Below are 14,029 nucleotides of genomic sequence, written 5' to 3'. Positions count from 1 at the left end.
TTTTCTGGTTTAGGTCATTGCACTATGGTGATGTAGAATGTTAACGTTAGAAGCTGAATGAAAGGTAAACAGGAACTCTATCTACAATTCTTGCAACTTTTTTGAAAATCTAAAATTATTTCAAAATTAAGAGTTAAAATTAAAAAGTATATTAGAGATCTATATTTACTGAAGAAAAGCAGTCCATAAAATATGCTTAAATGAAAAGTAGGTCAAAACACAGCATGTAAAATATAAGAGGTTTTTTTGGTGATTTTTTTACAAATGACTATTTTAGCAATTTCTCTTGGTTTTTATTTATTTTCCTTTTCAAATTTTTTGGGGGTTGAGGGGGTACATGTCCATGTTTGTTACACGGGTAAATTGCATGTCATAGAGGTTTGGAGTGCAGATAATCTCATTGTCCAGGTAATAAGCACAGTACCTGATAGGTAGCTTTTCCAACTTCACCCTCCTCCCACCCTCCACCCTCAAGTAGGCCCAGGTATCTACTGTTACTGTCTTTGTGTCCACGTGTACTCAGTGTTCAGCTTCCACTTATAAGTGAGAATATGCTGTATTTGGTTTTCTGTTCTTGCATTAATTTCCTTAGGATAATGTCTCCAGCTCTATCCATGTTGGTTCAAAGGACATGATCTCATTCCTTTCTTTGTTTATGCTGCATAGTGTTCCATGGTGTATATGTACCACATTTTCTTTATCTAGTCCACCATTGATGGGCATTCAGGTTAATTCTATGTCTTTGCTATTGTGAATACTGCTGTGATGAACATACACATGCATGCATCTTTAGGGTAGAATGATTTCTATTCCTTTAGGTATATACCTAGTAATGGCATTGCTGGGTCGAATGGCAGTTCTGTTTTAGGATCTTTGAGAAACCTTCAAACTGCTTTCCACAGTGGCTGAATTACTTTACATTCCCACCACCAGTGTATAAGTGTTTCCTTTTCTCCACAGTCTTGCCAGCATCTATTATTTTTTGACTTTTTAATAATGGTCATTCTGACTGGTATGAGATAGTATCTCGGCCGGGCGCGGTGTCTCAAGCCTGTAATCCCAGCACTTTGGGAGGCCGAGACGGGTGGATCACGAGGTCAGGAGATCGAGACCATCCTGGCTAACACGGTGAAACCCCGTCTCTACTAAAAAATACAAAAAAAGCTAGCCGGGCGAGGTGGCGGGCGCCTGTAGTCCCAGCTACTCGGGAGGCTGAGGCAGGAGAATGGCATGAACCTGGGAGGCGGAGCTTGCAGTGAGCTGAGATCCGGCCACTGCACTCCAGCCTGGGCGACAGAGCGAGACTCCGTCTCAAAAAAAAAAAAGAGATAGTATCTCATTGTGCTTTAGATTTGCATTTCTCTAATGACTAATTATGTTGAGCATTTTTTCATATGCTTGTTGGCCACTTGTATGTCTTCTTTTGAGAAGTGTCTGTTCATGTCCTTTGCCCCCCGCCAACTGTTTTTCCAAGACAGGATCTGGCTCTATTGCCCAGGTTGAAGTACAGTGGCATGATCAGGGCTCACTGCAGCCTTGACCTCTCAGGCTCAATAGATCCTCCCATCGCAGCCTCTCGAGTAGTTGGGACTTCAGGTGTGCATCACCATGCCTGGCTAATTTTTGTATTTTTTGTAGAGACAGGGTTTCGCCATGTTACTTGGGCTGGTCTCAAACTCCTGGGCTCAAGCAATCTTCCTGCCTCAGCCTCCCAAAGTGCTGGAATTACAGTGGTGCTGGAATTACAGGTGTGAGCCACCATGCCCAGCCCTTTGCTTTTTTTTTTTTTTTTTTTGAGAGAGAGTCTCAGTCTGTCACCAAGGCTGGAGTGCAGTGGCGTGATCTTGGCTCACTGCAACCTCTGCCTCCTGGGTTCAAGCAATTCTCCTGACTCAACCACTGAGTAGCTAGGATTACAGGTGCCTGCCACCAGACCAGTTAATTTTTATATTTTTAGTGGAGTCAGTGTTTTACTATGTTGACCAGGCTAGTCTCGAACTCCTGACCTCAAGTGATCTGCCTGCCTCAGCTTCTCAAAATTGCATAGTTTTTAATAGGTTTGTAGAGTTTTATCTTAAACTTTTATAAGCATTCATTTAATTATCTGAAAGACAGAGAATGAACATTTAATCAATGAGAAATGCCTAGAAAAATAAATATTTAAATGTTCACAATGGCATTTCTAGGTGACAAGATTACAGAAGATGCTTGATTTTTTTTCATCTTCCTTTTCTAAATATTTAGCAATGAGGATGTATTATTTTATAATTATTCAAAAGAAATAGTTTTTGTTTTTGTTTTTGTTTTGGAGACAGGGTTTCACTCTGTCATCCAGACTGGAGTACAGGGGTACAAACATGGTTTACTGCAGCCTCAACCTCCTGGGTACAAGCGATCATCCCACCTCAGCCTCCCAAGTAGCTGAGAACACAGGCCCACGCCACCACACCCAGCTAAATTTTTTTTTGGTAGAGACAGTGTCTTGCCATGTTGCTCAGGCCGGTCTTGAACACCTGGACTCAAGCAGTCTTCCCACCTTGGCCTCCAAAAGTGGTGGGACCACAGGCATGCGCCACTGCACCCAGCTACTTTCTATTTTTGAATCATGTGACTGAGTTACCTATTAAAAAATAGGTAGGCAGGGGTTCAAAGAGTTCGAGATCAGCCTGGGCAACATAAGGAGACCTTGTCTCTACAAAAAAACAAAAATTAGCTGGGGCATGGTGATGTGTGCCTGTGGTCCCAGCTACTTCAGAGGCTGAAGTGGGAAGATCAACTGAGCCCAGGAGGTCAAAGCTGCAGCGAGTCATGATCATGCTACCGCACTCCAGTCTGGGTGACAGAGGGAAACCCTGTATCAAATAAACAAAAACAGAGAGAAAAGAAAAGGAAAAAGACCACTACATATTCGTAAGGAGTGGGCTGCAATTACAACTTTAAACTTTATAGGACTACCCTAAAGAAGGAAACCTAATCAATTTTATAATTCATGGTGGCCATAAAATAAAACAAAGTATATTGCTCAAGACCATTGTAACTGGTCCTTATACTGGAACCAAAAGGAAACCTCCTCAAAGAGCTGCATAAAGAGGTTGCTGTGTAACAGCTATTAAATCCTTCACTAACAGCTTTACTGGAGACCCAAGGAGACGACTCATCAGGTCACATCACAAGGCATTTCTCACCCGTAGCCAATGGCATCCTACCACAGAGCAGTAAAAAAGCAACTCTATGGGGGACCAGTATGAGGCTGTCCAGGCATATCACTCCACTTGTCTGGTTTAATCCAGATGGAAATTTATGAGTACATAGCTAGAGGACAGACTGCACAACTTTTAGGCAATTGCCTAAAACGTAATTCATCTCAGATATGCTTTTGCTAGATACTGTATATCAGTGGATTTGTTAGTGTATTCTCTAGCAAATGCCTGGAGTGTGGTTCTGCTAATTGATGATTAAGTATGGCATCACATTACTTAATTGATAACTGATCTGGGCAAAGGGTCAGGTTACATAAACCATGTAAAACATTTTTTGTCTTTCTTTTTTGAGACTCACTCTGTTGCCTGGGCTGGAGTATAATGGTGTGATCATAGCTCATTGCAGCCTCAACCTTCCAGGCTCAAGTGATCCTCCCACCCCAGCCTCCCGAGTAACTGGGACTATTGGTGCATGCCACCACACCCAGCTAATTTTTAAGTTTTGTTGTAGAAACAGGCTCTTGCTGTATTGCCCAGGCTGGTAAAAACATTTTTTAAAACCCTACTATTTACTACAATATTAAAAAGTTGGCCGGGCGTGGTGGCTCAAGCCTGTAATCCCAGCACTTTGGGAGACCCAGGCGGGTGGATCACCTGAGGTCAAGTGTTCAAGACCAGCCTGGTCAACGTGGTGAAACCCCATCTCTACTAAAAATACAAAAAATTAGCCGGGTGTGGTGGTGGGCGCCTATAATCCCAGCTACTCAGGAGGTTGAGGTAGGAGAATCGCTTGAACCTGGGAGGTGGAGGTTGCAGTGACCCCAGAAGGGGTCCTACTTTACTATTTTTAAATGCCTGTCTTTTAGGCTTTATATAATCAGCTGCTTTAAAAAACATGAGCCGAGATCATGCCACTGCACCCCAGCCTGGGCAACAGGGCAAGACCCCATCTCAAAAAAAAAAAAAAAAAAAAAAAAAGGCCGGGCGCGGTGGCTCAAGCCTGTAATCCCAGCACTTTGGGAGGCCGAGACGGGCGGATCATGAGGTCAGGAGTTCGAGACCATCCTGGCTAACACGGTGAAACCCCGTCTCTACTAAAAAAATACAAAAAACTAGCCGGGCGAGGTGGCGGGCGCCTGTAGTCCCGGCTACTCGGGAGGCTGAGGCAGGAGAATGGCGTAAAAACCCGGGAGGCAGAGCTTGCAGTGAGCTGAGATCCGGCCACTGCACTCCAGCCTGGGCGACAGAGCGAGACTCCGTCTCAAAAAAAAAAAAAAAAAAAAAAAAAAATATATATATATATATATATATATATATCCCATTTAAGGTACACTTTGAAGAAAAGTAATGCTTACAGATGTTGTACCTTCCCTCCCAAAAGGTACAAATAATCATGCTGATTTAGTCAGATCCAGATAATGAGTGGTTAACAAATCTCTCTCTCTCTCTCTCTCTCTAGCCCTGACACTGGCCTCAGGCTCCAGACCTAAAACTGTGAGTATTGTACTATCACATTATACACACATGAAACACTACTATGTCCTTTCTGATTCATCTATTTCAGCCCATGTCAGCACTATTTTTCCTATTATCTCAACTCAAAACCTTAGAATTCACCTTTTTGGCTTTCATTATCGTGTTGAGCTTCAACATGGATTATCTCATTGAACGGGATACATAATTTCCTATTTTACAGATGGAAATACTGATGTTAGAATTCATACAACTTGGCCGGGCACAGTGGCTCACGCCTGTAATCCCAGCACTTTGGGAGGCCAAGGTGGGCGGATCACGAGGTCAGGAGATTGAGACCAGCCTGGCCAATATGGTGAAACCCCGTGTCTACTAAAAACACAAAAATTAGCCAGGCATGGTGGCACGTGCCTGTAGTCCCAGCTACTTGGGAGGCTGAGGCAGAAGAATCACTTGAACCTGGGATGCGGAGGTTGCAGTGAGCGGGGATCACACTACACTCCAGCCTGGGCAAGAGACCAAGACTCCATCTCAAAAAAACAACAAAAAAAGCCGGGCATAGTGGCTCACACCTGTAATCCCAGCACTTTGGGAGGCCAAGGCGGGCGGCTCACCTGAGGTCAGGAGTTTAAGATCAGATTGGCCAACAAGGTGAAACCCATCTCTACTAAAAATACAAAAATTAGCTGGGCATGGTGGTGAGCACCTGTAATCCCAGCTACCCAGGAGGCTGAGACAAGATAATCGCTTGAACCTGGGAGGCGGAGGGTGCAGTGAGCCAAGATCGTGCCATTGCACTCTAGCCTCAGCAACAAGAGCAAAATTCTGTCTCAAAAAAAAAAAAAAAAAAAAAAAAGAATTCATATAGCTTATAATTTGCAGAGCTAGAGACAGTCAAACCTTTTCTGACATTCCAGACGCTGTGCTCTTAATCAACAAACAACATTGTCTCATCTTGGAATCCTTCACCTGTCTATCCTGTAAGTAACCTCCTGTAAGTAACCAGATCCTATGCTTTCTTCTCTTCCCCATTTATTCAACAGTAACTACACACCTACTCTATGCCAGACATAAAAGAATTCAGGAATGAATAAAACAGAGTCCTTCAAGGAGCTCATAAGGTAGTGGAAAAGGCCAGGTGTGGTAGCTTATGCCTATAATCCCAGCACTTTGGGAGGCCAAGGTGGGCGAATCACTTAAGCCCAGGAGTTTGAGACCAGCCTAGGCAACAAGGTGAAACCCCATCTCTTCAAAAAATACAAAATAACAGTAATAAGTGGGGTTGGTGGTACATGCCTGTAGTCCCAGCTACCAGCTACTTGGGAGGCTAAGGAGGGAGGATCTCCTGAGCCCAAGAGGTCATGGCTGCAGTGAGCCGTGATCACTGCACTCCAGCCTGTCAGAGTGAGACCCTGTCTCTTAAAAAAAACAAAAAAGAGAGAGAGAGAGAGAGGCTGGGCGCGGTAGCTCATACCTATAATCCCAGCACTTTGGGAAGCAGAGGTAGGCGGATCGCCTGAAGTCGGGAGTTCGAGACCAGCCTGACCAACACGGAGAAACCCCATCTCTACTAAAAATACAAAATCAGCCGGGCATGGTGGTGCATGCCTGTAATCCCAGCTGCCCAAGAGGCTGAGGCAGAAGAATCGCTTGAACCCAGGAGGCAGAGGTTATGGTGAGCCGAGATCGTGCCATTGCACTCCAGCCAGGGCAACAAGGGCGAAACACCGTCTCAAAAAAAAATAAAAAGAGAGAGAGAGAGAAAATGTGGAAAAACCGGATATAAACAAGTAATTATGAGATGAGAAATGCTCCTAATAGGGAGTAGAGGAAGAAGGGCCTAATACTGCCTCAGGTCTTCAGTTACCCAGAAGAAAACAGGAACCAAATGGCTTCGATTTAGTTCAACAAAAAAATAATATGCAGAGGTAACAAATGCAAAGTCTTACAATCTCAGACATGAATTACTACTATCTTTATTCCCATTCCCCAAGTAGGAAACCTGGGCAAATTAACTTCTCTAAATTTCAGTTCCCTCATCTGCAAAAGGGGGAAAATAACACCATCTATCACATAGAAATAAAAGTGAGGACTAAATGAGAAAAGGTATATAAAATGTTACCATTTTTTAGAAACCTCAACTCTATTCATAAAACACCCATTCATTATGCCATTCCCCATGCCAACATTTCTATAGGATAACATCAAAACTTTAGCCTTGGCCAGCTGCCATTGCTCACGCCTGAAATCTCAGCACTCCGGGAGGCCAAGTGAGACTGCCTGAGTCCAGGAGTTCCAGACCAGCCTGGGCGACATAGCAAGACCCTGTCTCTAAACAAAAAGCAAAACCAAAAACGAAAAAAAACTTTAGCATTTAAAGGACACAAAGGGGACTTCTGGGGTGCTGCTACTGTTGCTTGAAGTAGGTGCTGGCTACATGAGTGAATACAGTTTGTAAAAATTCATTGAACTCTACACTTAATATGTATTGTATGTATATTGTACTTCAGTTTAAAATAAAATTTTATTTATTTTTTGTTTAATTCATCAAACTCTGGCCTAAACCTAGCTTCCACCCCATTACTCCCCTACTTTGGACATTTCACATCTTTGAACGTTTCTTCATCCCATTTACTTTCTGCTACCTGGAACTACCCTTTTCTCTAATCTCCCTTCCAAAACCCTACATCCTTCAAGAGTCAGCTCAAATCCCACATTCTTAGGAAAACTGGAAAGAGAGGGGATAGTTTATTCAGGGTCAAAATACTAAGGAAGGAACTGGGTGGACACAGAAAGTACACTTTTCATAAATTATTATAACGATTTGTCTCCCTCACTAGGCTGTTCAGTTATTTCAGCCCAACTTCTGTTTCTCGCTGTAGGCGTTAGTATAAAACAATGTTTGATGAGGAACTTAGTAAGGAACAGTAACAAAAACTGCCCTGCAAGTCCCAGACTGAGAAGAGACGTCTAAAGCACATGCACACTCTCCTCGCTTAAGCAAAATTGGTCCCCTCATCCCGGACCCCCTCACACATCACCTCTCACCCCAGGGAGCACCCCCTCGCGATCCCGCCCCAAATCCCAAACTCCTCTGCAAACCGCGCTGCACAAGCACCTCCTCCTCTTATTCCAACCCTTCCACAGACCACACTCCGTCGGCTCAGGGCACTGAATGGGACACGCCCCCTCAGATCCCCACCACTAGGTGGTCCGGCCCCCAGGGCCCAAACCTCACGACACCATCTCCACGCCCGCTCCCCTCACCAGCCCCGCCCTCAGGCCCCGCCCTCCCCGAGTACCCCACGAGAGGGTCAGTTCTCTAGGAACCGCGCGCTGGCGGTCACTGCCCCCGCCTCCCATTCACAGAGGCCGCGGGAGGGCAGGCGGGGCCTGACCGTCTGCTCGAGCCAGTGACCTCACCTCTCTTCCAAGAGCTCAGCGGGGACACCACCTCCACCCGCTCGGAAATGAACTCGGCCAGACTGGAGCGGAACAAGGCCGCCCGCACTGTCACAGCCACCACCAGCACCAGGGCCAAGGGAGCCGCCATGATAACTGGGGCGGGCGCGCGGGCGATGAGGGAAGGCGAGGTGGAAGAGCCTCGCGACCTGCGCGCCACTCTCTGTAGTTCCGCGCGCGACGGCGCGCCGCCGCTGCCACCGGAGCGGCCAGACGTGGAGACTACAACTCCCAGAAAGCCTTACGGCGAGGCGGGCCGGAGCGACGGAAAGCGGGTGCCTCAAGCTGCGTGCAGAGGGTGGGGCGAAATCTTCTCGGATCGCAGGTGCGTTGTGAAACGGCATCGCTGTAGCGGGGCTGAAACGCTGCTGAAAGTAGAAGCGGAAGTAGTCGACTTCCCGGGATTGTGAGATACTTTTAAACAGATGTTAATTTCACTCTTGCGTGTATGTTTTCAATGCCAAAATTTTTATTTTTATTTTTATTTTTTTTGAGACTGAGTCTCGCTCTGTTGTCCAGGCTGGAGTGCAGTGGCGTGATCTCGGCTCACTGCAACCTCCACCTCCTAAATAGCTGGGATTACAGGCGCCCACCACCACGCGCGGTTAGTTTTTTTTTTTTTTTTTTTTTTTTTTTTAGTAGATATGGGGTTTCATCATGTTGGCCAGGCTGATCTCGAACTCCTGACCTCAGGGGATCCGCCCTCCTCGGCCTCCCAAAATGCTGGGATTACAGGCGTGAGCCACCGCGCCGGCCTCTCTCTCTCTTTTTTTATTTTTTATTTTTTAAGAGACAGGGTCTCACTCTGACAGTCAGGCTGGAGTGCCACGATCACAGCTCACTGCAGCCATGACCTCTCGGGCTCAGGAGATCCTCCCTCCTCAGCCTCCCAAGTAGCTGGGACTACAGGCATGTACCACCAACCCCACTTCTTCTTCTTCCTATTATTATTATTATTATTATTATTTTGTATTTTTACTAGAGGTGGGGTTTCACCATGTTGGCCAGGCTGGTCTGGAACTCCTGACCTCAGATGATCTGTCCGTCTTGGCCTCCCAATATGCTGGGATTACAGGCGTGAGCCACCGCGCCCGGCCCAAAATGTTTATCTTTTATGTTTGGTGGTTTTTTGCTTTTGAGACAGGGTCTCAGTCGCCCAGGCTGGGGTGCAGTGGCTCAATCTCGGCTCACTGCATCCTGGACCTCCCAGGCTCCAGAGTAGCTGGGACCACAGTTACGCACCACCATGCTCGGCTGAGTTTTTGTACTTTACTTAGTAGAGACGGGGTTTTGCCGTGTTGCCCAGGCTGGTAACTTTTTATGTTTTTAAAGAGTGTTAAATGTGTATTTTTTTTTTCCTGGCAGTTGTTTGTTAAATGCCAACTATTTTCCAGGCACTATGTTAGGTTCTACGGATACGTTTGGGGGTAGTAGACTGATTTATTAGCTCTGCAACCTTCAACAAGTCGCTTAACCCTTCTGTGCTGAAAAAGGTGCTGATTGTAGGCTCACTAGGTACGGTTGAGGAAGGCCTAGAATCTTTTTTTTTTTTTTTTTGGAAACGGAGTTTCACTCTTGTTGCCCAGGTTGGAGTGCAATGGCACGATCTCGGCTCACTGCAACCTCCGCTTCCCAGGTTCAAGCTATTCTCCTGCGTCAACCTCCCAAGTAGCTGAGATTACAGGCAAGCGCCACCACCCCTGGCTAATTTTTTGTAATTTTAATAGAGATAGGGTTTTTCTCCATGTTGGTCAGGCTGGTCTCGAACTCCCGACTTCAGGCGATCTGCCTGCCTAGGCCTCCCAAAGTGCTGGGATTACAGGCTTGTGTTATTGTGCCCGGCCAGAAGGCTTAGAAATTTTGCCAGTCACTTTTAAACACAACCATTTTTGAAAATTAACATATATAAACCTACAGTTAAATAACTTACATTGAAAACAAGGGAATACATATTCAACACTTCACTTTCTAATTTTTTTACCACACTTTTGTTTTATATGTGCTTTTGACATTATTTACCACCACTGTATCAGTACGGCAAATACTATATCTTTCTCTTCCCAAATGGTGGTGTTCAGTTTCCTCCGGTTGATAGATTGAAAATCCCTCCTGATGCAAGTGTTTACACCACAGGAATCAGCAAACACTAGAAATCAGGGGTTTGGGGTTTGGAGAGCCCATTAATAAGCATTAAGCAGCACACTTCATTAATTAATGTATAGTAAGTGCTTAAATATTAGCAATAATATTAAAAGTGCAAGGAAATTTCATATTTATGAAGAAAATGAAACAGGCTGGGCGTGGTGGCTCATGCCTGTAATCCCAGCACTTTGGAAGGCTGAGGTGGCCGGATGACTTGAGGTCAGGAGTTCGAAACCAGCCTGCCCAACATGGTGAAACCCCGTCTCTACTAAAATTACAAAAATTAGCCAGGCATGGTGGCCTGTGCCTATAGTCCCAGCTACTCAGGAGGCTGAGGCAAGAGAATCAATTGAACCTGGGAGGCGGAGGCTATAGTGAGCCAAGATAGTGCCATTGTACTCCAGCCTGGGTGACAGAGCCAGACTCTGTCGAAGGAAAGAAGGAAAGGAGGAAGGGAGGGAGTGAGAGAGGGAGGGGAACAGTGTATGATTGAGAATAACTACTGGTGTAATAATAAGGGTGGTAACACTAGACAAAGTGATCAGGGAAGACTCTACAAAGAGATGATTTGAGCTGAGACCTAAAGGATGAGAAATTGATCAGAGCTTCCAAGCAGAAGGAACGGACTGAGTGGAGAGAGGGCAAGGTATGTGTGAGGATCAGAAAGAAAACAAGTATGACTCAAGTGGAGAGAATAGAAGAAGCTGTGGATGGAAAGACGAGGGGCAATCAGATAGGGACCTATTGGCCATGGTTGAGAATTTGGGCTTTGGCCGGGCGTGGTGGCTCAAGCCTGTAATCCCAGCACTTTGGGAGGCCGAGGCGGGTGGATCACGAGGTCAGGAGATCGAGACCATCCTGGCTAACATGGTGAAACCCCGTCTCTACTAAAAATACAAAAAACTAGCCGGGCGTGGTGGCGGGCGCCTGTAGTCCCAGCTACTCGGAGGCTGAGGCAGGAGAATGGCGTGAACCTGGGAGGCGGAGCTTGCAGTGAGCCGAGATCGCGCCACTGCACTCCAGCCTGGGTGACACAGCGTGAGACTCCGTCTCAAAAAAAAAAAAAAAAAAAAAGAGAATTTGGGCTTTATTCAAAGTGCAATCCATATGCCACTGGAGAATTTTAAACCAGAAATGATGTGAACAGGTATACATTTTTCAAACATCTCTGTGTTCCCACAAGCCCTCTATTGGGTGTTGGGGAATATTGCAGAGACAAAATGGCACCATCTGCCTTTGCCCTTATGTAACTTGGAAAGCAGTTGAAGAGATAAAATAGTTAAATAATAACGTAAGTAAAATCACAAACCATAACTCCAGCCTGGGTGACAGCGAGACTCTGTCTCAAAAAAAAAAAAAATCACAAACCATAATGAGAGAAAGAAAAGGGGGAATCGGCCAGGCGCAGTGGCTCACGCCTATAATCCCAGCACTTTGGGAGGCCATGGCCGGAGGATCGCTTGAGTCCAGGAGTTTGAGATCAGCCTGGGTGAAACCTGTCTCTACAAAAAACATAAGAATTACCCAGGCATGGTAGTGCACGCCTGTAGTCTCAGCTACTGGGAAGGCTAAGGTGGGAGAATCACTTGAGCCTGGGAGGTTGAAGCTGCAGTGAGCCAAGATCACACTGCTGCCTTCCGGCCGGGATGACAGAGCAAGACCTTGTCTCAAAAAAAAAAAAGAAAAAGAAAAAGAAAAAAAATGGCCAGCACTTTGGGAGGCCGAGGCAGGCAGATCACCTGAGGTGAGGAGTTCGAGACCAGCCTGGCCAACATGGTGAAACCCCATCTCTACTAAAAATACAAAAAATTTAGCTGGGTGAGGTGGCAGGCACCTGTAATCCCAGCTACTTGGGAGGCTGAGACAGGAGAATCACTTGAACCCGAGGATCAGAGGTTGCAGTGAGCCGAGATCACACCACTGCACTCCAGCCGGGGCAACAGAGCAAGACTGTCTCAAAAAAAAAAAAAAAAGAAAAAGAAAAAAAGGGGAATGGGATTCTAAAAGAATGCAAAAATCAGCCCTGGGGCTGATAGCTTTCTGGACCAGTGGAAGGGGCAGAGTCTCCTTTGGGGGAGGGGATCATGAAGAAATTAGAGGGGCACTCATCCTTTGAGCCCCTGCTCTGTGCCAAGCAGTGTACCATATGCTTAACACACATGGGCTTATTTAGTCTGCACAGCCTTCCTTCTTAAATATGTAGGTTTTGGTATCTCCTTTTACATAAAAGGAGGAGATAGATATATTGCATCATCTTACAGTGGAGTGTATTACATCATAAAAAGTGGAAGTAATTGTAACACTAACCTCATAGTGAAGATTGAGCAAGGTTGTACAATGTAAAATGCTTAGCACATACCCAGTGCTCAGTAAACGTTACTTAGCTGTTACGTTATTTACATCATTCTAACAGATGACTTAAAAATTTATCTTAGGGTGAGGATTGTCTTTGGGAAAAACAGTGATTAGCCATTGTAGACAGATGTGACCCAAATCAGTAGTTCTCAAAATGAGTGTACATGAACTATGAATAAAACCAATGGTTCTCAATAAAAAAACACAAGACCCAAATACAGAAGCTAGAATTATAAAACTCATAGAAGAAAACATAGGAGTAAACCTTTATGACTTTTAATTAGGCAATGGTACAACACCAAAAGCACAGGCAATAAAAGGAGAAATAAGTAAATTTAACTTTATCAAAATTAAAAACTTCTGTGCTCCAAAGGACACCATCAAGAAATGAAAACTGCTGGGCGCGGTGGCTCACGTCTGTAATCCCAGCACTTTGGGAGGCCAAAACAGGCAGATCACTTGAAGTCAGGAGTTCGAGACCAGCCTGGCCAACATGGTGAAACCCCATCTCTACTAAAAATATAAAAGTTAGCCAGGAATGGTGGCGGGCACCTGCAATCCCAGCTATTGGGAGGCTGAGACAGGAGAATTACTTGAACCCAGGAGCGAATGTTGCACTGAGCCAAGATGGTGCCACTACACTCCAGCCTGGGCACCAGAGCGGGACTATGTCTCAAAAAAAAAAAAAAAATTTTAAAGACTGGGCGCAGTGGCTCACGCCTATAATCCCAGCACTTTGGGAGGCCGAGGCTGGTGGATCACAAGGTCAGGAGTTCAAGACCAGCCTGGCCAAGATGGTGAAACCCCCATCTCTACTAAAAATACAAAAGTTAGCCAGTCACAGTGGCAGGCACCTGTAATGCCAGCTACTTGGGAGGCTGAGGTGGGAGAATCACTTGAACCCAGTGGGTGGAGGTTGCAGTGAACCGAGATCATGCCACTGTACTGCAGCCTGGGCAACAGAGTGAGACTCCATCTCAAAGAAAAAAAACAAAAACTGGCCCAGGCCTGTAATCCCAGCACTTTGGGAGGCTGAGATGGGAGGATTACTTGAGCCCAGGAGTTCAAGACCAGCCTGAGCAACATGATAAGACCCCATCTCTACAAAAAAATTAAAAAAAAAAAAAAGGCCAGGCACAGTGGTTCACACCTGTAATCCCAACACTTTGAGAGACCAAGGCAGGTGGATTGCTTGAGCTCAGGATTTGGAGACCAGCCTGGGAAACATGGTGAATCTCCGTCTCTACAAAAAAAAACAAAAATACAAAAATGAGCCAGGCATGATGGCGTGCACCTGTAGTCCCAGCTACTCGGGAGACTGAGGTGGGAGGACTGCTTGAGCCTAGGAGGCAGAGGTTTCAGTGAGCCAAGATCATGTCACTTCACTCCAGCCTGGG

At 45.7% G+C, this 14,029-nt stretch overlaps 1 protein-coding gene across 1 annotated transcript in view; it reads right to left on the bottom strand.

Annotated features, from left to right (window-relative positions):
- The window catches only part of PIGU (phosphatidylinositol glycan anchor biosynthesis class U), a 110,016-nt gene extending 101,590 nt beyond the window's left edge, over window positions 1-8,426 (bottom strand). The window contains exon 1 of the mRNA XM_050807160.1: window positions 8,097-8,426. Within this exon, the coding sequence (XP_050663117.1) occupies window positions 8,097-8,226 (130 nt within the window). The 5' untranslated portion in view covers window positions 8,227-8,426. The remainder of the gene's footprint in view (window positions 1-8,096) is intronic.
- Between the last annotated feature and the right edge of the window lie 5,603 nt (window positions 8,427-14,029).

This window comes from Macaca thibetana, chromosome 10 (assembly GCF_024542745.1).
Source record: "Macaca thibetana thibetana isolate TM-01 chromosome 10, ASM2454274v1, whole genome shotgun sequence".
Classification (NCBI taxonomy): domain Eukaryota; kingdom Metazoa; phylum Chordata; class Mammalia; order Primates; family Cercopithecidae; genus Macaca; species Macaca thibetana.
This window is presented reverse-complemented; position numbering and strand designations above follow the sequence as displayed.